The sequence below is a fragment of the Pollachius pollachius genome, assembly GCF_949987615.1.
Source record: "Pollachius pollachius genome assembly, chromosome: 14".
In the NCBI taxonomy this organism is placed as follows: Eukaryota; Metazoa; Chordata; class Actinopteri; order Gadiformes; family Gadidae; genus Pollachius; species Pollachius pollachius.
The window spans coordinates 10996319-11020429 of NC_136947.1; the positions used below are offsets into that span (position 1 = coordinate 10996319).

The following is a 24111-nucleotide window of genomic DNA, read 5'->3' on the forward strand; positions in this document are numbered from 1 at the left end:
AGTTGTGTAGTTATGATCCATTGTTTAGTTAGTTATCTAGTTATGATCCAGTAGTTAGTAACAGTTATCTAGTTATGATCCTGTAGTTTAGTTACAGTAATCTAGTTATGATCAAGTAGTTAGTTACAGTTATCTAGTTATGATCCAGTAGTTAGTAACAGTTGTCTAGTTATAATCCATTATTTAGTTAGTTATCTAGTTATGATCCAGTAGTTAGTAACAGTTATCTAGTTATGATCCAGTAGTTAGTTACAGTTGTCTTGTTATGATCCTGTAGTTAGTTACAGTTATCTAGTTATGATCCAGTAATTGTTTAGTTAGTTATCTAGTTATGATCCAGTAGTTAGTTACAGTTATCTAGTTATGATCCAGTAGTTAGTTACAGTTGTCTAGTTATGAAACCAGTCATTAGTTACAGTTGTCTAGTTATGAAACCAGTAATTAGTTACAGTTGTCAAGTTATGATCCAGTAGGTAGTTACAGTTGTCTAGTTATGAAACCAGTAATTCGGTACAGTTGTCTAGTTTTGACCCAGTAGTTTGTTACAGTAGTCTAGTTATGTATCCAGTGAGACACTATAAGATTGTATTGTATAACCGGTATTCTGATTGGCCAGCTTGCTGTCATTAAAGCAGCTAATAGGAGGGTCCTAATTAGCACAAGACAAATATCTCCATCCTTCACCCATGTGGTGACGTAGAAGACCAAGAGCTCACAGCGTCTCAGAGTGACTCTACACTGGTTCACATCCAGGTTAGACTCCACCTCCTCCCCTAAGGGGGGGCTGGTTCACATCCAGGTTAGACTCCACCTCCTCCCCTAAGGGGGGGCTGGTTCACATCCACGTTAGACTCCACCTCCTCCCCTAAGGGGGGGCTGGTTCACATCCAGGTTAGACTCCACCTCCTCCCCTAAGGGGGGGCTGGTTCACATCCAGGTTAGACTCCACCTCCAACCCTAAGGGGGGGCTGGTTCACATCCAGGTTAGACTCCACCTCCTCTCCTCCCGGGGAGGGGGGGGGGACTGGTTATGATCAATTATGAATTATAAATGACTAGTTTTACTTACAAGTATTAGTTCCTGATACTCTGATTGATTTTGTATAAATGCATCGAGCTAGCAGTCAACAGCAACCAGCAGAGTTAAGAAGCTAAAATGGCGGTTCAGTCTATATATGGTCTTGGGTACAACTAGATTATCTAGCTGCCTTCCAAGGGCCTTTTGAAGCTCTAGAGGATTCAGCGTGCGTGTCTGTGTGGTTGTGCGTGTATGCATGTCTGTGGTTGTGTTTGCGTGTGTGTGTGTGTGTGCGTGTGTGAGGGTACTGGTAGAGAATTCCCACAGTGCAAAACAAAGCCCATATTAATAAGTAAGGGCCGTCTCATGCATTATGCAGCAGGTACAGTATGGTGGGGAATATGATGTAGTATTGGAATCAGTGATTTGATGTTTTATTCATACGAGCTGTACTCCAAAAGGTGCTGGGAGTGTTTGGAATGTTTAAAACGATATATCATACACGAAATACACCAATATCTACTGCTACTGCTACTTGCTAAGGAGTTGTGTTGCCTAGTAGTGGTGTTGTTGCTATGGAGTTGTTATGGTAGTGATGTTGTTGTTGCTAATGAGCTTTTGTGTTGTTGTGGTGGTGTTGCTGCTATGGAGCTTTTGTGTTGTTGTAGTAGCGGTGTTGTTGCTATGGAGTTGTTATGTTGTGGTAGTAGCAGTGTTGTTCTTTAGATGTTGAGTCATGTGAAGCTGAGGGATCACTAGAAGTCTTGGACTAGAGGCTGATAGCAGACCGTGTTCTTCACCCTCTCCCACTTGGTCCTCACCATTTTTATTTGACCTTCCCTTACCTCCTGGTCTTGCCCTTCTGACCCCTGTATGTGTGTGTGTGTGTGTGTGTGTGTGTGTGTGTGTGTGTGTGTGTGTGTGTGTGTGTGTGTGTGTGTGTGTGTGTGTGTGTGTGTGTGTGTGTGTGTGTGTGTGTGTGTGTGTGTTCGTTCCCATAGTTTCGTGTACCACAGCCGCCCCTCCCCCCCAGCAAGCTGACTCCGCCCACCCTGGCTGCTCCCTGGAGGAGGGAGAGCAACGACACACACCGGCTGCCCTGGGTAAACCCTCTCTAGCTAAGCTAACCCTCCCATAGATACACACTCTCCTAGCTAAGCTCTCTCAAGCTAAGCTAAGACCCTCCTAGCTAACTGCTTGGCAAAACCCTCTCTAGCTTAGCCAAGCCTCATAAATTCACACTCTCATAGCCATCCCTCTCATAGCTAAACACTCTATCAGCTAACCCACTCATAGCTAAATCTCTCGCTAAGCTAACATTCTCATAGATAAGCTCTTTCATAGTCATATCTTCCCATGCTAGCCAAACTGGCTCCTAAAACCATCCTGGTAAACACGTTAAGGATGAACCACTATGGGTGTGTGGCTGAGAGAATGCACGTTTGTATGTGTTTGTGTGTATGTATGTGTGTATGAGCTCAGAACACAGGAAGCAGGCTAGTGGATGGACAGAGAGAACAGTCAGAGACAGAGAAGGGGGAGAGAGATCATGCAGAGATGTCCCAATATACAGAGACTGGACGAGGGACAGACTGGCAGATATCTTGAAGCTCTATCAGAATAAACTCGTCTAAAAGACACAGATCGGTTCACAATGTGAAAGTTACCCCGATCCTTTGAGAAGCTAGGTGGACCAAAGCAGTGGTACCTCATGATTGAAGTCTCTGATGGACCAGTCTGAGTGGTCAAACCACTGAGGGACTACAGCAGGTAGAGGTCAACCCCAGTCCAGGGGGAACGACAGGCAGGACAAAAACGCAAGACAGGAGGCCTGGGCCCGTCTGAGAGATGAGAACCATTAGAACCATCAGACCATCAGAACCATCAGACCATCAGACCATCAGAACCATCAGACCATCAGAACCATCAGACCATCAGACCATCAGAACCATCAGACCATCAGACCATCAGAACCATCAGAACCATCAGACCATCAGAACCATCAGACCATCAGAACCATCAGACCAGTGGACGATCAGACCATCAGAACCATCAGAACCATCAGACCATCAGAACCATCAGACCATCAGACCATCAGAACCATCAGACCATCAGAACCATCAGACCATCAGAACCATCAGACCATCAGAACCATCAGAACCATCAGACCATCAGAACCATCAGAACCATCAGACCATCAGACCATCAGAACCATCAGACCATCAGAACAGTGGACGATCAGACCATCAGAACCATCAGACCATCAGACCCATCAGACCCATCAGACCCATCAGACCATCAGAACCATCAGACCATCAGAACCATCAGAACCATCAGACCATCAGACCAGTGGACCATCAGACCATCAGAACCATCAGACCCATCAGACCATCAGACCAGTGGACCATCAGACCATCAGAACCATCAGACCATCAGTCTGAAGTCCCCACTGTAGCACTACATGAAAGTGTCTCCAGAGAGCCGTCTCTAACCCCTTACACACATGCCATCTTTGCTTGGGATGTTCCGGGCCCTTCCTTCCATAACGTGATACGTCAATAGGAGCAGGTCGATATTCCAGGGAAATCTGTACAAGCGATGGCCTGCTGAAGACCGAGTTACACCTCAGATCCCTGCCGGTGTGGCTGCGTTTTGGATAGCAGTAACAGGGAGCTGCTGTGCTCCTCTGCTACAAATACAATCAGACTATTCTATTGACTCCTAAATGGGCCAATTTATTTAACTTGGAGAATGAGTATATGCACCCGTTGCAGAGCATCACACTAATGTGACCTATCTGTCTAATACGGTGTTCATTAAGGAGTGATACATGCTTACTAGTTATGTGTTGGTGAGCCAAACAGAGGCTAGGGCCCTGGTTGGCCCCTGGTTGAGGGCCGCTCCAGGGCAGAACCAAAGGGTGGTAGCGCCGAGAAGGAGAGGAGAGAGAGAAAGCACAGAGAAGGAGAGGGGAGAGATGGAGAGGGAGAGGGAGAGAGAGGGAGAGGGAGAGATAGGAGAGCGAGGGAGAGAGAGAGAGAGAGAGAGAGAGAGAGAGAGAGAGAGAGAGAGAGAGAGAGAGAGAGATGGAGAGAGAGAGCGGGGGAGAGGAAAGAGAAAGAGGATAGGCAGGGAGAGGAGAGAGAGAAGAGAGAGAGGGAGAGGAGAGAGAGCAGAAAGAGGAGAAAGAGGGAGAGAGAGAGGAGAGAAGAGTCTGGGAGAGAGAGGGAGAGGATAGAGAGGGAGAGGAGAGGGGTCGAGCAGAACAGCCTGTCAGACTCCATCAAGAAGATTCTCCATCACATTAGCATGAAGACATTCTCTCACATCACTGACTCTCTCCATCCCTGCTCTACTTTATCATTGGAATAGGTCCTATGTGTATACATGTGATACATACATGTGATTGGTATGAACCCTTTAGCTTCAAACGAGCATGGAAGTCGCTCCACATCTGTAATTAGTGGAAACTGTCCTGTACTACCCTCTCTCTCTCCCCTGTCTGTACTAACTCTGTCTCCCCTCTCTCTCCCCTGTCTGTACTACCCTCTCTCTCTCCCCTGTCTGTACTAACCTCTCTCTCCCCTCTCTCTCCCCTGTCTGTACTAACCTCTCTCCCCTGTCTGTACTAACCTCTCTCTCCCCCTCTCTCTCCCCTGTCTGTACTAACCTCTCTCTCCCCTCTCTCTCCCCTGTCTGTACTAACCTCTCTCTCCCCTGTCTGTACTAACCTCTCTCTCCCTTCTCTCTCCCCAGCCCTTCTCTCTGGGCGATGAGGACTTCAACATCCCCCCCATCACTCCGCCCACTCAGCCGGACCACGCCCACGGAGCGTACCACCCCCCTGGCCCCCCCGGCCTGCCGCCCCAGCACCACCACCCCTACCACCTGCAGCCCATGAGGGCCCAGCACGGGGGGCCGGGCCACAACGGAGACCCCTTCTCCCAGGAGGGCAGCAGCCCCGCCACCAGCACCCTGTCTGTGGTGAGGAACCGGGAGCCAATCACGTCTGGGAGTGATGCCTGCCGATAGGTCAATATGATCGTTTCCATAGTGATCTGTGCCATGTGTCACTGTTCCTAAAATAAGACTCATCTAGAGGAAACAGGAAGGAGATCCGCTCTCTTTGTCTCCCACACTATTGACATCCGTCACCACGCCAATACGGAGCCATTCCCAACCAGACGGTCAACCCTCCACCTCACAGTGGAACCGAGCTAATGCTGAGTCCTCCACCCAAACATCCCCTGTATTGAGAGGATCCATTACAACAGAGTTCACCTTTAATCCAAGGGGCCTTTAAAAAGGGGGTTTCTGGAGGGCGTTTGGAGCGTTCTTTAATCCGTGGATGTTTTCTGAGGTCCCCGGAGGTTAGATGATTATAAAGCAGTAGTATGTGTGCCAGTAAACCTTTGCTTGTAGCGCTGAGTACTGTGGTGATGAATGATCAAAAGGTGTAACAGATGATGATAACTATAGGTCTATGAATGTATGGATCGCTATGGATGCAGCCAGAGTATGTGAGAGACATTTAAAGGCGTTAACCTCCAGTATGTCCTGCGATCTGGGCATGGTGACCATGCCAAGGTCATCGACCGATCATTAGTGGTGATTTAAAGTTGAGGCAAGAAAGTTATCCCTATGACTCTTACTTTCAATCGTTCTCCTGCGTCTCTCTCTCTCTCTCTCTCTCTCTCTCTCTCTCTCTCTCTCTCTCTCTCTCTCTCTCTCTCTCTCTCTCTCTCTCTCTCTCTCTCTCTCTCTCTCTCTCTCTCTCTCTCTCTCTCTCTCTCTCTCTCTCTCTCTCTCTCTCTCTCTCTCTCTCTCTCTCTCTCATCCATTTACTGCCGGCTCATGAATTCTGGTTGCTTGGCGACCAGGGCTGGCTGGTGGGTAAAGGGAGTGGGGTGGTAGATCTTGACATAACGTCTGTGTGGACACATGCATGTGTATCGGTGCGTTATGTGTATAGTGTATGAGTGAGATAAAATAATAGATCAGATAAAACCTCCAAGACAGACATCTGGATTGATCTATCTATCTATCTATCCATCTACAATCTGGGGGAGAGGATAAAGTAATTCAACACAAATATAATTAGTTTCTCCCAGCGTAGAGCTCGTCGTAGCCAGATAGAACCAGTATAAACCAATTACAAGAGTCAAATAATGTAAGTCCATACGAAGACTACATGATGTGATGGTTTCAGATCCATCATCTTCATCCTCCTCCTCCTCATCGTCCCCAGATGCAGCAGATGGTGAACTCTGACTCCCGCTTCACCAGCAGCCAGCAGCCAATCGACGCAGCCCTGGGGCCCAGGAGCCAATCAGGTCTGGGCCAGCAGGGTCAGCTGACCACCATCAACCAATCCCAACTGGGGCTCGCTACCAACCACTCCCCCTCCCCACCAGGAAGTAAATCGGCCACACCCTCTCCCTCCAGCTCTGTGCATGAGGACGAGAATGATGACTCACTGAGGGTACTACACGCACACATATGCACACACACACACACACACTGACACACACACACACACAGTCACCCACACACACAGTCACCTACAGACTAAAAAAGTGAAGAGTGTGTAAGGTACAAGAAGACTTCCTGAAGCTGTGTCCACTAGAAGGAGGTTCCTCCCCAAACAGGGAACAAGGCAGGACTGTTGTATTGTCCAGTTAGAACATCGTAGGACTAATCCCAAACCAGGGTGGAGGGTAACTATTGACTTACTCAGCAGCTAATTCTCCATTTGAACATGTCCTCCAGGTACTATTGAGTTGCTTTTCCGGGGTTTCTCCGGTCCATGATTTTACTTTGCCCGATCTTGAATAGTGCTGGTGCTATTTCTTTGAAACTTTGCATGATGTAGGCCTACACACCAGCTTTTCCTGTTGTATAGTTATTTGAAACACTTCCATACGTTCCACAAAGCTGTAGGAGATCAGAGACACGGACCTCCTTGAAACAAAACACACTGGCGCTTTCTGAAGCGCTGTTCAAATAACAAAATGAACCGTTTCGAAAATGAAAGGAAAAACTGATGAGTGGATTAAACATGGTGAGCTCACAGTGGGCCGTGAAGGAGGCCTGGGGGTCTGACCGGAGTGTCTTGTCTCCTCAGGGGGGCATGGTGATAGGGGAGAAGAGACCAGCAGCCTTCGACACTCCTAAGAAAGCCAAGACACCAAAGAAGAAGAAGAGGAAGGACCCCAACGAGCCGGTGAAGCCCGTGTCGGCCTACGCCCTCTTCTTCAGGGACACGCAGGCCAACATCAAGGCCCAGAACCCCAACGCCACCTTTGGAGAGGTCTCCAAGATAGTGGCCTCCATGTGGGACGGCCTGGGGGAGGAGCAGAAGCAGGTAGGAGCTGTCACTCCAACACGTGTGTGTGTGTGTGTGTGTGTGTGTGTGTGTGTGTGTGTGTGTGTGTGTGTCCAGGCCTCTGTCCCTCCAACTTGGTGTGTGTGTGTTCAGGGCTCTGTCCGAGTGGCGGGGCATGCACTTATTTAACATGCCCTGGGAATGTATAAATATTCTATGAAATTCAAAACTGGACCATTTATTCGTTAGAGTTGGATTTAAACTCAATGCAGGACCACTATTGGAGTGGATTGGACGACATTGGAACGAAATTGATTGTTTGGAGTGCCGCGGGAGGACGAATCAAGGAATGGGCGCAGTATCGGCCCTAAAGCAATAGGCCAACAATGCGCTTTACAAAGGAGAAAGGCAAGAATATAGCCTATACCCACCCCTTTACACACATTCTTGAAGGGGATCAATAAAAATAAACCAACAGTTTTTGCCCGTAGAAGGCTCTCTACAAAGATTTGTGTAGGCACCCTGTTTCTGCCGCTGAGGTAGGCCAACCCAATTGCTCCATATTCTCGGCTTTCTAACTTGCTGTCATTAAACCTTTTTACACTGCCAAGCCGGTTCGGTCACGGCTTGGCATGCCCAACGATTTCACCGTCTTATCTCAAGTTTCCTGTATAAAACCGAGGGGGTAAAATCCCCCGTTCGTCACAGCGCGGGCTTTCTTGGCTTTACCTTCTCTCACATGATCAGCAGCTCGCGGGTTTCACTTTCTCTCCAGTTAGAACTGCTCATGATGATATCGCTGCGTTGTCTCTGTGGAGACAGAGACAACACCTCTACCCAAGCCCCCCCCCCCCCCCCCCCGGAACAGCAGAGCCGTTGCATTAACATCTGAATGAAACCCAATAAACCGCCAATGTGTGTAGGGTCCGGGAGGGTAAATTGTGTAAAAACTTTTTAGCATGATGCTGATGCTGTTGCGGCTCTCAGCTGTGCCAGAGAGTTCAGAGTTGCTAGGGAAACCACCTGACGTCGCCGCCCACGCAGCAGTGTGAACTGCCCAGTTTTTTGAATGTCTTAGCCCGTCTCCTTGCAAGGAGTCGCAAGGAGCTGAAAGTTGCAAGCAGTTGCGTCGCAAATCTTTGGTCTTAACTGGGCTTAACTTGGTGCGTGTGGTGTGTTCAGGGCTCTGTCACTCCAACACGTGTGTCTTGTGCCCTCAGGAGTATAAGAAGAGGACAGAGACGGCTAAGAAGGAGTACCTCAAACAACTGGCAGCGTACAGAGCAAGCCTCGTCTCCCAGGTAGGGACCGTGTGGACCTTGCTGGTCACGGTAACGAAGATGGGGAACTCCAGGGGGGAGACCACGTTAACAGGGAGCCGGGGTCCCGAAATGGGGGTTTCCCTAACTAACCCGAGGGTTCAGGGTTCACTGGGTAACTAGAGTCATTTGGTTGTCATGTGAATGCAACAGATGTGTCCTTCTGTCCTTCCAGAGCTACAACGATCCCTCAGACATGAAGCCCCGCTCTCCTCTCCTCCTCCCCTCTCCCCCTCCCGGCCATGTTTACATCTAAGCCCTCCACCTACCCTGGTCACCCAGGGCAACAACAACCATCCACCCCGGTCACCCAGGGCAACAACAACCGTCACACCCCGGTCACCCAGGGCAACAGCAACCATCACACCCCGGTCACCCAGGGCAACAGCAATCATCACACCCTGGTCACCCAGGGCAACATCACCCCTCACACCCTGGTAACCAAGGGCAACAACCATCACACCCTGGTCACCCAGGGCAACAGCAACCATCACACCCTGGTCACCCAGGGCAACTGACTTCACACCCGGGTCACCCAGGGCAACAGCAACCATCACACCCTGGTCACCAAGGGCAACAGCAACCACCACACCCCGGTCACCCAGGGCAACAACACCCCTCACACCCCGGTCACCAAGGGCAACATCACCCCTCACACCCTGGTAACCAAGGGCAACAACACCCCTCAAACCCTGGTAACCAAGGGCAACAACATCATCCGTCACACACTGGTAACCAAGGGCAACAACACCCCTCACACGCTGGAAACCAAGGGCAACAACACCCCTCTCACCCTGGTCACCAAGGGCAACATCCTAGTAACCAAGGGCAACAACATCACCCCTCACATCCTGGTAACCAAGGGCAACAACACCACCCTTCACATCCTGGTAACCAAGGGCAACAACATCACCCCTCACATCCTGGTAACCAAGGGCAACAACATCACCCCTCACATCCTGGTAACCAAGGTCAACACTCTGGTCACCAAGGGCAACAACATCACCCCTCCCACCCAGGGCAACAGCACCCCTCCACCCACCACTCAGGGGTATACCCACCTTACCCTCACCCCCACCCCCACGGCCCACCAATCCCCTCCCACAGCCCGAGCCTCAGCCCCCACCTGCCCATGCACTCCCAGCTCCAGCTCCAGGCGCTGTCCTCCAGGGGGGCGGCCCCCAGGCCAAACCTCCCCCACCAGGGGGCTCTGTCTGTGGGAAGCCTCTCCACAGCCTCCCCACCTCCACACCAACTCAGCCCGCCGCTACACAGCCAGGCCCTCCTGGGGGGGCTGCACAGCCCCCACCACCACAGCCACCAGCAGCAGCAGCAGCACCACAGCCACCTCCAGAACCCCCATCAGAACCTCCACCAGAACCTCCACCATAGCCCACATCATAGCCACATGCAGCAGCAGCTGGCGGGACACCCCTTGGGCCTGGCCCATCCTGCTGCCATCACTCAGGTGAGACCTCGGACCTACACACTAGACCACAACACACTAGACCACTACACACTAGACCAATACACACTGGACCACTACACACTAGACTAATACACACTGGACCACTACACACTGGACCAATACACACTGGACCTACACACTAGACCACTACACACTGGACCAATACACACTAGACCAATACACACTGGACCAATACACACTAGACCACTACACACTGGACCTACACACTAGACCACTACACACTGGACCTACACACTGGACCAATACACACAAGACCACTACACACTGGACCTACACACTAGACCACTACACACTAGACCACTACACACTGGACCTACACACTGGACCATGACACACTGGACCTACACACTGGACCACGACACACTGGACCACGACACACTGGACCTACACACTGGACCACTACACACTGGACCACTACACACTGGACCACGACACACTGGACCTACACACTGGAGCACGACACACTGGACCACTACACACTGGACCTACACACTGGACCACGACACACTGGACCAACACACTGGATCAATACACACTGGACCTACACACTGAACCACTACACACTGGACCTACACACTGGACCTACACACTGGACCTACACACTGGACCAATACACACTAGACCACTACACACTGGACCTACACACTAGACCACTACACACTGGACCACTACACACTGGACCAATACACACTAGACCACTACACACTGGACCTACACACTAGACCACTACACACTGGACCTACACACTGGACCAATACACACTAGACCACTACACACTGGACCTACACACTAGACCACTACACACTAGACCACTACACACTGGACCTACACACTGGACCATGACACACTGGACCTACACACTGGACCACGACACACTGGACCACGACACACTGGACCTACACACTGGACCACTACACACTGGACCACTACACACTGGACCACGACACACTGGACCTACACACTGGAGCACGACACACTGGACCACTACACACTGGACCTACACACTGGACCACGACACACTGGACCAACACACTGGATCAATACACACTGGACCTACACACTGAACCACTACACACTGGACCTACACACTGGACCTACACACTGGACCAATACACACTAGACCACTACACACTGGACCTACACACTAGACCACTACACACTAGACCACTACACACTGGACCTACACACTGGACCATGACACACTGGACCTACACACTGGACCACGACACACTGGACCACGACACACTGGACCTACACACTGGACCACTACACACTGGACCACTACACACTGGACCACGACACACTGGACCTACACACTGGAGCACGACACACTGGACCACTACACACTGGACCTACACACTGGACCACGACACACTGGACCAACACACTGGATCAATACACACTGGACCTACACACTGAACCACTACACACTGGACCTACACACTGGACCTACACACTGGACCACGACACACTGGACCTACACACTGGACCCCTACCCACTAGAGGTTTAGAGGGGATTGCTGGTGTTGAAGGGGGAGAACCCTGTTTCTCCTCCAGGTCCCGGGTCACCAGGGGAGACGGTGACAGAAGATGGGTCCGGGGGGGGGGGGGGTTGGACCAGAAGAAAGGGAGGGGTTGCCAGACTCTTTATCCCCCTTTTGGAGTGTTTTAACCCTGCAGACCTCATAATCCACTACTCCCCCCCTCTATAGCAGGGAGAGGGAGAGAGGGGAGGGGGGGAGAGCAAACAAAACAAGCTCCAAACTTGTGTTGTTCTTCTTTTGGGGAATTATGAGAGAGGGGGAGAGAGAGAGAGAGAGAGGGGGGGGGGTGAGATAAAGAGAGAGGGATGGGAAGAGAGAGAGAGAGAGAGATAGAGTGAAAGTGGGGTGAGAGAGAGTGAGAGGGGGATGAGAGAAAGAGAGAGAGTGGGAGAGAGAGAGCGAGCAAGAGGGGGGTGAGAGAGAGAGAGAAAGAGAGAGAGTGGGAGAGAGAGAGAGAGAGGGGGGTGTGAGAGAGAGAGAGTGGGGTGAGAGAGAGCGAGCAAGAGGGGGGGTGAGAGAGAGAGAGAAAGAGAGAGAGTGGGAGAGAGAGAGAGGGGGGGGTGAGTGAAAGAGAGACAAAAGAGGCAGATGGGGTCTTTGTGAAGGAGTGAAGGAGAAGAATTTGCCAAACAATGGATGAATAGGTGAGGAGGGGGAGGGTGGGAGGGGGTCGGTGGGGCCTAACCACCTGCTGTCCTGCTCTTTATTCTTTTCTGATACACACTCACACACCAACATTCTCACACACGCACACACCAACACTCACATATAGCTAAGCTGCAACCAAACACAAACAGATCATAAGATACATGAACACAGATACTCAGGTCTCTCTCTCTCTCTCTCTCTCTCTCTCTCTCTCTCTCTCTCTCTCTCTCTCTCTCTCTCTCTCTCTCTCTCTCTCTCTCTCTCTCTCTCTCTCTCTCTCTCTCTCTCTCCCCCCCTTCTCTGTGAGGTAAGGGGAGGCTGTGGCGTGTGTTGCCATTAAGATAACTACTGTTTACACTTCCCCCTCACAAACACACACACTCACATCTCCCCCTCCCCCTCACACACACACCTCCCCCTCTTCCTCTTCCTCACCCCACCCCTGACATATACACCACCCCCTCTCCCTCACCTCCTCTCAGCTCTCCCTTTTGTCTTCCTTCTCTCTCCTTCCCAAACACACAAAAACACATGCACACACACACACACACACACACGCACACACACATCCATAGAAACACACATGACATATATAAATATATATACATACATTTATATATGCATGCACATACATAAGCTTCTTTCCCACATTATTCCCTGTTAATTACTGGGATAACCTTTCAACATTGTCACTATTCACACATGCAGCTATGTTCTGCAACATTTGCTGTTCACACCTTTTCATAGCTGGACGGGCCAAGCAATATTTCAGAATCATTCCACTTTCCACCCATACTTGGAAACGGAAGGTGTTTGCAAACAAAATAAGCTGCATTGGTATTATGGGATCACCTGAAAGTGTTGGCGCGTGAAGATAAACAGAAGTGGATTCATACACGTCCTCAGTGGTGTCTTTTGATCGATCGACTGTCTCTGTGTATAAGAGGCCAGTTCCCATTCACACATTAACCATACAGGTAGTGCTACCCAACTGGCAGGGTAAGACTGCATGTGTGGAAGGGGCGATGGAGGACTCAATAGACACACCCCATAAAAAGACGTGGTCCTGATCATGGGGTCTCTGGTGTCTCCTCACACAGGGTTACCCCCACTCTCTCCAGTCAGAGTACCAGCCAATGGGAGGAGGTATGCTGAGCAGCAGAGTGATGATGTCCTCTCCAGCGGACTACCACCAGCTGGGGCGGCCTGGGCCCCAGGGCCTGGACTGGAGCTCTGAGTACCACGGCAGCGGGTAGGTAGGTAGCTCCACCGTGCTAGCAGCAGGACCTGCTGTCATGAGGAGTACAGGTGATTCATTTGGTTGTCCTCCATTAGGGGTCTCCAGAGAGACAAGCACCTGTTCCTGAGCTGATCCAGGGTCAACGGTCGCCACACAAGTCTACACGACCCTGCCGACGACACAGCCTCCCAACATGACCCCGTCCCCATGGACTCAATCCTCCACACCAAACACAGCGAACCTGCAGACACATGAATAAGACCTGAGTCTGAATGGTGCATAACTGGACACATCCTGCCCCCCCTCAACCCAAGCCCCTCCTCCCTATCTGCTCCTCTTCTACTCCGTACTGAACCTCAACTACATGAGCACTGGGCCTCAACCCAACAGCTTTACCTGAGCCACTACCACCCACAGGTCACGAGCCACCCCACAAGAGTCCCTACAACCCCATAAGAGTGACTGACCACCCAAAAGAGTCACTGCCACCCCACAAGGGTCACTACCACCCCACAAGAGTGACTGCCACCCCACAAGAGTCACTGCCACCCCACAAGTGTCACTACCATCCCACAATAGTCACTACCAACCCGCAATAGTCACTACCACCCAACAAAAGTCACTACCACCCCACAAGAGTCACTACCAACCCACAAGAGTCACTACCGACCCGCAATAGTCACTACCACCCCACAAGAGTCACTACCAACCCGCAATAGTCACTACCACCCAACAAAAGTCACTACCACCTCACAAGAGTCACTACCAACCCACAATAGTCACTACCACCCAACAAAAGTCACTACCACCCCACAAGAGTCAGTATCACCCACAAGAGTCACTACCACCCCCTCCCTTACCTGGCACCACAACAAGGACCTGATGGCATTGTTTCTGGTCTTTTTTGAAACACTACTGAGGGTTCAAAAGAATATTAATGCAAGAGGAACATGAGATATGTAGGGTTTGGTTTGAAAATAAGAGATTTAGAGATCAACACGGAGGCATAAATGTGAAGGGCACAGAAGTTACGGTTAATCTATAAATTAGATTAACCATAATAAATTAATCAAAAGTAATAAATTAAGTGTTGGTGAAACCCCTGATGTAACCCTTTGTGGATCACAGAGGGTTACCTAGGGTTACTAGGGGTTACCTGATACAGCTCAGAGTCTAGACTCTTTCAACAGTGGGCTGTCACACCTGGGGCGTCACACCCACACCTAGGCCGTCACACCTGGGACGTCACAGATGGGGCATCACACATGGGGGTCACACCTGCCGTGTACCTGCCGTGAGGGAGGGGCCTGTGTACCTGCCGTGGGGGAGGGGCCTGTGTACCTGCCATGGGGAGGAGCCTGTGTACCTGCCATGGGGAGGAGCCTGTGTACAGACTAGAGACTACTTAACAACCTGTTACTGTGTCTGGAGTGTTCCTATGTTTGGGTTTTTAATAATATGAAGTTTTATTTGGATAACATTGTTGTATTTTGTTATAATATGAAGTGTTAATGATGGTTTCTTCCTGTTTGTGTGGACAAACAGGAAGAGGAAGCCATGTTTGTCCTTATTTTTTTGATTCTAATGTTGTGTTACATTGACAATAAATGTGGTGCTGCCTTGATGTGCAGCCATCATGTGAAGTCTTGTTCTGTTATTTTTACTTCGAGGCCACCACTACACGCACTGATTTCAGCTGATGTTTTTGAAGGGATTGTGTTCACTGAGTGTAAAATGAGGTGGATTATCATTGGTGATGCAGTGTTTTCCATGTGTCCCCTCCCCCGATATGATCACGTATGAACAATTCTGAATGAAAGAATGAACATTCTTCAATATTCAGACCAATAAAGGAAATGTATATTCATAGCACTGTGGTACAGTTGGACATATTGTGTTGCATCGGAGATGTGTTTAACACAATTCAACATAACACCAATGTACAAAGGCATCTTCAGAGTTTTCAAATAGTACAGAAAAAATAGTATTGTGTCAAATAACAAATAACGTCTCGCAGTGGCTACACAGCAGACCTACACCCTAGGCCTACACAGTAGGCAGTATCAACTCCTATATCTACTCCTTTTGATCTAAATGAGTAGATACTGCCTACTGTGTAGGGTAGGCCAGGCCAGGCCAGGCCTTCAACATTAGAGGTTTTCTGTGTAGGTCTACTATGTAGGCCTACATCGAAGACCTACACAGCCTATTCCAAAGGAGTAGATGTAGGAGTAGATACTGCCTACGGAGTAGGTCTACGTTTTAGGTCTACGATGTAGTTCTACTATGTAGGCCTACACAGTAGACCTCTAACGTTGTAGGCCTACACAGTAGGCAGTATCTACTTCTTTATATCGAGCTGTGCAGGTCTTGATCTAAAGGAGTAGAGAGTCATTAAGTTTAAACGAACACCAGCCGGTAATCTTCATGATGCTGTTTTCACTGACCAACGGTCACTCTGGATCAACCACTTATGATACCATTTAGCTCGAATATAACATTGTAACGCCTGAATAAGTACTTGTCAGAAAAACTGCATGTAATTATATACATATATAAATATATATATAAAGTAATAAACTGTATATACCTGCCGAGAACTTCGTCCAACGGCTGAGACGTCGCGAGATCCTCCGAACAGCTGCTCGAGAGGTGCGCTCGCGACAGGTTGTCGAGCGAAGGGCGCCGCCAACAGAACCACACACCCTCAATATGTACGATAATTAACCATTATTACATGCTGAATAATTAGTTACTCAATTATTCAAACTAAATTCTCTCATCAGATTAGATATTTAAAGCATTAGGAAATTAATGTATTATCGTTCCTGGTCAAATTTTAATTACATTTTAGACGATTGAAAGTATGAACAATTACTGTACGCATTTTGTTATATTTTATTTAGTCCAACATTATTCATTATCACTACATTGATAACTATAAATGTCTCTCACTGGTCCCACACTGCTCTCACTGGTCCCACACTGCCCTCTAGTGGCCATTAGGTATAAATGTCAAAGTTAATCTTTTGATTTCAGAATTCAGAGGTCATTCTAACCAAAACTGCTCAGTTGACTTGACTGACGACTGTTGTGTAATGTTACTGTCAGATCAATGTATTCTACTTTGTTTCCTTTATTTCCTCCAATATAATCCCTTTGAAGGAATGAAGCTGATGGTTTCTGAGCTGAACCTGGTACTATGTATACAATCGCTTCACAGGACATCCCGGAGATCCTTGTTCGTACCAACATGTTAGTATGTCTGTTTACATGTCGGCCATGTTGGGTTGGTGAAGACCATGCTGGTGTATCCCACATACACTGACGTACGTCTATGTTTAGGTCTGCTGTATGACACCAGAAAGTTAGACAGACAAAAACGCACGTGCAACAGATAAGAAATGAAACATCAAATGTGAGTTAGAAGGTATTTTCAAAACATTGAAGGTGAATCTTCATCAAAAATCGTGCAGATACAGACTACAGACATACAGACGACAGACTACAGACATACAGACTACAGACATAGAGACATAAAGATTACAAACATAGGGACATAAAATACGATACAATAATACTTTATTGTCAGAGCAGGTCTGAAATTTGTCTTGCATCCCAAGCAGCTCTATTTACAAACAGCACAGACAAGACATCAGGCCAGGACATCAAAAACAGGACATCAAGACAGGACCCACAATTAAAATTAAAATACATAAATTCATCTTGACATTACAGAAACAGACGACAACATTTAAGGCCCATCAGCGTGCATTCGGTCTGGAATTTAGTGCCTGGTTCAGTTCTAGGATTAACTGGTGAACAAAAAAGTGCTTCAGTCTAACTAGTATTTTATTATAAATTGATTTGCTGTGTCTGTACGACAATCATCTCTGTAGAACGTAAAAGCATAGTTAAACTCACACAACCCTGCGGGGCCCCAACATTGGTGGTAATGGCTGATTAAAGGGTTTTGTTTACCTTTACAAACTGTACTCTGTGAGAAATTAAGCATACGAATGTCAGGTATGGATTCAGTTCCTGCTGGTCCATTTTTGCCACCAGAATGTCTGCTTGTATGGTATTGAAGACTGATGAAAAATCTAAAAAGAGGGCTCTTGCATAGGTCTTGGGTTTGTCTAAATGTTTCGAAATAATATGAACTAAAGAGGCAACAGCGTCTTCAGTGCCAAGTTTATTGTCTGTTTTACAGATAATATGTCAGAGCAGAATTCTTAAAGATTTCATAATTACTGAGGTAAGGGCTATGGGTCTGAAATCCTTATGTTCCTTTGATATACAGACTACAGACAGAGAGACATACAGACTACAGACTGCAGACATAGAGACAAAGAGACTCCTCCTTACCAAGTCCTCTACCTTACATCTTTAACATGTCTCCTAGTTCAGGTTCAAATATCTGTCTGCTCCAGGTGAAGTGTGTCCATGAGAAGAGACGTCTGGGATCATCTAACCCTGGGATCAGAAGATCAGAGCTTCCTCTCAGGACCCAAAAGATCAGCAGTAAGTGGTCGTGGGACGACCACTTACTGCTGGTCCTGCCCCCCCCCCGCGCCAGAGGGCTCTGGGGGGGGGGGGCATCTAATTCTGAGTCCTCCTATCGTATCTTCCTCTCCAGAGCCGTTGGAGGTCTGCTGGAGGCCTTCTCAGGAAGGACCAGCTTCAACTTCCTCTTGGGGGAGGAGCCTCTGTCTTCTGACAGGTACTCCTGCTGCAGCAGGGCCTGAGACCCAGCGGTGGCCACACCCCATTGAGATGAAACCACGCCCCCTGGAGAGGACACCACACCCTCTTCTGCACCCTCAACTGGTACCGAGGTCACACTCCCTTCGGCACTCCCTGCAGCAGTCAGGGCCCCTAGGCGAGCCCCGCCTGCTGAGTGGCTAGCCACTACTGGGCCTCCACCCACCAACCAATGGGGCCCTGACGAGCCTCCATCTCCACCTCCAGCCTCTCCTGGAGGCCCTGCTTCACCACGCCCAGCCACAGGGCCCTTGGGGTCCCGCCCAGCCACAGACCCCTGGGCCATGGGATCCTGCCCAGCCTGGAGGCCTGGGCCCTGGGGTGGGTCAGCGGGGGGTCTCGGGGCCAGAGGGAGGCTCTCAGCGGGGGGTCTGGGGGCCAGAGGGAGGCTCTCAGCGGGGGGTCTGGGGGCCAGAGGGAGGCTCTCAGCGGGGGGTCTCAGGGCCAGAGGGAGGCTCTCAGCGGGGGGTCTGGGGGCCAGAGGGAGGCTCTCAGCGAGGGGTCTGGGGGCCAGAGGGAGGCTCTCAGCGGGGGGTCTGGGGGCCAGAGGGAGGCTCTCAGCGGGGGGTCTCAGGGCCAGAGGGAGGCTCTCAGCGGGGGGTCTGGGGGCCAGAGGGAGGCTCTCAGCGGGGGGTCTGGGGGCCAGAGGGAGGCTCTCAGGAGGCAGCTGAGGTGGGGACCGAGGCAGGGTGCTGGGTGCTAGGTCTGCAGGCGGCCCGGAGTATAGGGAGGGGGTGCTGACGGCCCGGCCCAGCAGAGGTCGGCTCCGCCCAGGGCTTGCTAGCAGGGAGGCGGCCGAAGCGCTGTGACGTAAGCCTCTGTGGAGAGCCAGGCCCTGGGCGCCGGCAGGAGCGGCCCTGCAGTGGGTCAGACCACGGAGACCCGGGGATGCTATGTGAGCAGCCAGGCTACTGTTGGTGTGACGGTGTAGCAGGGTGGGGGTCGGGGGCAGGTGGGCTCGCAGGGAGGGGCGTGCTGCAGGGCGGGCTGCGCCGGGGGTCAGAGGGATGCTGGCCGGGGCGGTGGGAGGACAAGGAGGCAGGGCCAGCTGCAGGTCTTGTCCCAGTTCATTGGAGGGTGTCAGGCTCTCAGGAGCTCTGCTGGCTTCTGATTGGTCCGTGGTCCCTACAGATTCCTTTTGGTCTTTGGAGATCATTGTTTCATTCTTCTTTTCTTTGCGGCCTCCTCCTTGATCTCCTTCTCCCTCCGATGCATTCTCCTTCCTCCCCTCTGGGCCCCGGCCCTCCCTCCTGGAGCTCCTCTTCTCCGAGGACTTCCCGGGGTGGACTTTGTTCCTCCAGACCGGACTCAGGTTGAGGTTGACCTTCAGCAGCCTGCTGGACTGACCTCTGGTCTTCTGCCGTCCCTCTCTCTTCCCTCCCTCGCCTCTCTTCCTCCTCTTGTCCCCAGACCTCCTGGGCTCCAGGGGTCTTTCCAGAAAGAAGGTAACGTTCCTCCTCCCTCTCCTGTCTCTGGGGCTGAGGTCCTTTGGCCCCCGGGCCCTGGGGCGGGACTTGGGCAGGGCCGGGCGCTCTGAGGGGCCCAGGGAGAGCCCCTCCTGGCTGCTGCTCACATCTTCTGCTCTGGCCCCAGATGCTTGATTGCAGTGGTCACAGATTAGCCTCGACAGAAAACCTCTGGCCTGAGGGGCTGGGCCAGACCTGTAGTGGTCTCCTGACCCCCCAGACCTGTAGTGGTCTCCTGACCCCCCAGACCTGTAGTGGTCTCCTGACCCCCCAGACCTGTGGTGGTCTCCTGACCCCCCAGACCTGTGGTGGTCTCCTGACCCCCCAGACCTGTAGGGGACTGGGTCTCCTGACCCCCCAGACCTGTAGTGGTCTCCTGACCCCCCAGACCTGTAGTGGTCTCCTGACCCCCCAGACCTGTAGTGGTCTCCTGACCCCCCAGACCTGTGGTGGTCTCCTGACCCCTCAGACCTGTGGTGGTCTCCTGACCCCCCAGACCTGTAGTGGTCTCCTGACCCCCCAGACCTGTAGTGGTCTACTGACCCCTCAGACCTGTGGTGGATCGAGCTTCGTCCTGACAGGTCTCCATGGGTCCTGGACTGAACCGGGCCCTGTCCCGTGGGGTGGGGTCTCAGGATGCCCCGGGGGGCTCTGTCTCTGGGGGGGGGGTGACCGGGGCCGCCGTTGGCCACCACGTTGGGGATCAGGGCCCTCCTGTGGGGCGGCATCCCAGACCTCCCCCCCGCGCCTTCCTGCTTGCTCCTCGTCTGGTTCCCCCCCTCCCCGAGGCCCCCACCCCGGGGTTCACGGGCCCCCAGACCCCCAGCCCGGGGGTCCCCGGCCCCCGGCCCCGGCCCTCTGCAGTGAGGACACTTCAGATGTCCGCCGCCGCCCACGGCTCTCGATGGGTCCAGTACGCCCAGCCCGCCGTCCCAGGGCGGCCTGCGGTCTCCTGTAGAGGCCAGCTCCCTCCTTCTCCCCCAGGCGCTGGAGTCCTGCTCCTCCGCTCTCCCTCCCTCCTCCTCCTGCTGCTCCTTCTCTCGCTCCTTCCTCGCCTTATTCTCTCTCCTCCTCCGGGACACTCGCTGGTAGATCAAAACCACCATCAGGGTCAGTACCACACCGCCTAGATCGGGACACAGGGACCACATACCAGGGGGTGAGATCACTATCCTGTACCCTGGTCCATAAGACCCACATGGTCCATAAACAGATCCACATGGTCCATAAACAGATCCACATGGTCCACAGATCCACATGGTCCATAAACAGATCCACATGGTCCACAGATCCACATGGTCCATAAACAGATCCACATGGTCCACAGATCCACATGGTCCATAAACAGATCCACATGGTCCACAGATCCACATGGTCCATAAACAGATCCACATGGTCCACAGATCCCCATGGTTCTATTACAGATCCACATGGTCCACAGATCCACATGCAGGGCCGTGGCCACGTGGGGCCACGGCCACCATTGGTCACAGGATGGCCACCCAGCTGCCCCCCCAGTCTGAGAAAAAAAATCCTGAAAAGAAATGGTCTAAAGAAAGCTGAAATATATCCATTATTATTTGTTATCTTATTTAGACTAATTATTTTTAATTTAAGTCCTATATTTTCATATTATAAATAAATATTGCACTTAAAATGCCACGGTTTACCTAGATAAATCATTGCCTAAAATGACAATTGCATGTCTTTCGGTCAATTGCACTAAAAACATCCCTGTGTCATGTTAAGGTCCCGAACCCCCTCACATAATCATGACACATCGCACAACATCTAAGCACCCATTCCAATAACGGGACCAACAATGGGATTATCACTAAGACATTAGTGTGCATAAGAAAGTTTATTTAATCCATTGCTTATGGCCAGACGGGCCCCAAGAAAACCGCCGCTCTGAGTGACGCGGTGCGTGAGTTTAAAATATACGTTTTTGATAATCAAGAGCCACCCGAATTAAAAGACTGGCCCGAGCTGGCCCCCCCAGAAATAATGTCCTGGCTACGCCCCTGTCCACATAGTCAAAAGGTCACAGATCATTGTTTTTATTCTGAAAGCCGTTGACACAACAATGAGTTCCCAGTAACACAGACCGGCACGACCTATAAGTCAGTTAACAAGTCAGTAAAGAAGTTACTTAACAAGTCAGTCAATTTGTCACTTCACCAATCAGTAAATGTCATTTAACAATTCAGTAAATTAGCTCATAACAAGTCAGTAAATAAGTAATTTATCTAGTCAGTAAATAAGCTGCTTAACCAATGAGGGAATAAGTCCTTTAACCAGTCAGTAAATAAGTCACTTAACCAATGAGTTTATAAGTCCTTTAAAAAGTCAGTAAATAAGTTGCTAAGCAATGAGTGAATAAGTACTTTAACCAGTCAGTAAATAAGCTGCTTAAGCAATGAGTGAATATGTATTTTAACCAGTCAGTAAATAAGTCACTTAACAAGTGAGGGACTAAGTCTTTTAACCAGTCAGTAAATAAGTGAACCAGTGAGCGACTAGGTCCTTTAACAAGTCAGTAAATAAGTTAAGCAGTGAGTGACAAAGTCCTTTAACCAGTCAGTAAATAAGTGAACCAGTGAGTGACTAAGTCCTATAACCCGTCAGTAAATAAGTTAAGCAGTGAGCGACAAAGTCCTTTAACCAGTAAGAAAAAGGTTAACCTGTGAGTGTCCAAGTCCTTTAACCAGTCAGTAAACAGGTCTGAGGTCCTCACCGGTAAAGCAGACGGGGGCTGCGATGGCCAGGTCCCTGGTGTAGACCCCGGGCGACTCGCCAGACCGCGTCGCCGCCTTCACCGTGATGTTGCCGTCGTATGGGACAGAGTCTGCCCTGGGGGGCCCCATCACCATGGTAACGTAGAGGTCCTGCGGGCCAACATCCTGCTACTGCAGCAGAACATCTGAGGAGCTTCGCGGACTAACACAGCTCACTTCCAGTGGTAGGAGGCAGAGGACGCCTCTGACATCGTGGGCAGCGGACTAAAAGCTGAAGTCTCGGATTCAGCGCTCCTCCATGAACCGCTCTCCACCTGAGCGCTGCAGGAGGGGGAGGGGCTGATCCAACACCTCACCAGGCTCACAGTTGTGACCTGTGGTGGAGCTAGCGCCCCCCGGGAGAGATGAGGTGGTACGGTCCAGTCCGCCTCACCCCAGGAAGGGAAACAGCGCTCCAGAGACGATATCCCAGGATTTTCCCCCTTCCGCCTCCGAGAGACCAAGTCAGGAAACCATGGAGTCCACTAAACACCCTGTGAGTGAGTGTGTGTGTGGGTTTGCGTGTGAGTAAGTGAGTGAGTGAGTGTGTGTGTGTGAGTAAGTGTGTGTGTAAGGGTGAGGTAGGGTTACCTGGGTCTCGTGTGGAGCATGCTCAGTGCAGCCTCCTGTTACCTGAGAGACCAGCTGTCGTGCAGGAGTCACTGGGAGTAGGACTGGTACTAACCCTAGTCCTACTAACCCTGCTAACCCTAGTCCTAACCCCACTAACCCTAGTCCTGCTAACCCTAGTCCTAACCCCACTAACCCTAGTCCTGCTAACCCTAGTCCTACTAACCCTAGTCCTACTAACCCTAGTCCTACTAAGCCTAGTCCTACTAACCCTAGTCCTACTAACCCTAGTCCTAACTCTACTAACCCTAGTCCTACTAACCCTAGTTCTACTAACCCTACTAACCCTAGTCCTACTAGCCCTAGTCCAACCAACCATATAGATGGTAGGGTTAGTGGGCTACTTACCATAGTCCGTGTACCGCTACTGTAGTTAAGCTTAGGGCTAGGTTCCACTACTGTAGTTAAGGTAAGGGCTGGGTTCCACTACTGTAGTTAAGGTAAGGGCTGGGTTCCACTACTGTAGTCAAGGTAAGGGCTGGGTTCCACTACTGTAGTTAAGGTAAGGGCTGGGTTCCACTACTGTAGTTAAGGTAAGGGCTGGGTTCCACTACTGTAGTTAAGGTAAGGGCTGGGTTCCACTAATGTAGTTAAGGTAAGGGCTGGGTTCCACTATTGTAGTTAAGCTTTGGGCTGGGTTCCACTAATGTAGTTAAGGTAAGGGCTGGGTTCCCCTACTGTAGTTAAGGTAAGGGCTGGGTTCCACTACTGTAGTTAAGGTAAGGGCTGGGTTCCACTAATGTAGTTAAGGTAAGGGTTGGGTTCCACTACTGTAGTTAAGGTAAGGGCTGGGTTCCACTAATGTAGTTAAGGTAAGGGCTGGGTTCCACTACTGTAGTTAAGCTTAGGGCTGGGTTCCACTACTGTAGTTAAGGTAAGGGCTGGGTTCCA

The 24111-nt window shown here is 50.6% G+C and overlaps 1 protein-coding gene across 1 annotated transcript in view; it reads left to right on the plus strand.

Moving 5' to 3' along the window:
• tox (thymocyte selection-associated high mobility group box) overlaps positions 1-13599 on the plus strand; it is a gene marked incomplete at both ends in the record, with an annotated part of 18781 nt that extends 5182 nt beyond the window's left edge. The window contains 10 exons of the mRNA XM_079750597.1: positions 2020-2121; positions 4775-5002; positions 6267-6500; positions 7152-7382; positions 8564-8644; positions 8838-8901; positions 8945-9099; positions 9202-9713; positions 9770-10130; positions 13444-13599. Of these exons, the coding sequence (XP_079606723.1) occupies positions 2020-2121; positions 4775-5002; positions 6267-6500; positions 7152-7382; positions 8564-8644; positions 8838-8901; positions 8945-9099; positions 9202-9713; positions 9770-10130; positions 13444-13599 (2124 nt within the window). The remainder of the gene's footprint in view (positions 1-2019; positions 2122-4774; positions 5003-6266; positions 6501-7151; positions 7383-8563; positions 8645-8837; positions 8902-8944; positions 9100-9201; positions 9714-9769; positions 10131-13443) is intronic.
• Between the last annotated feature and the right edge of the window lie 10512 nt (positions 13600-24111).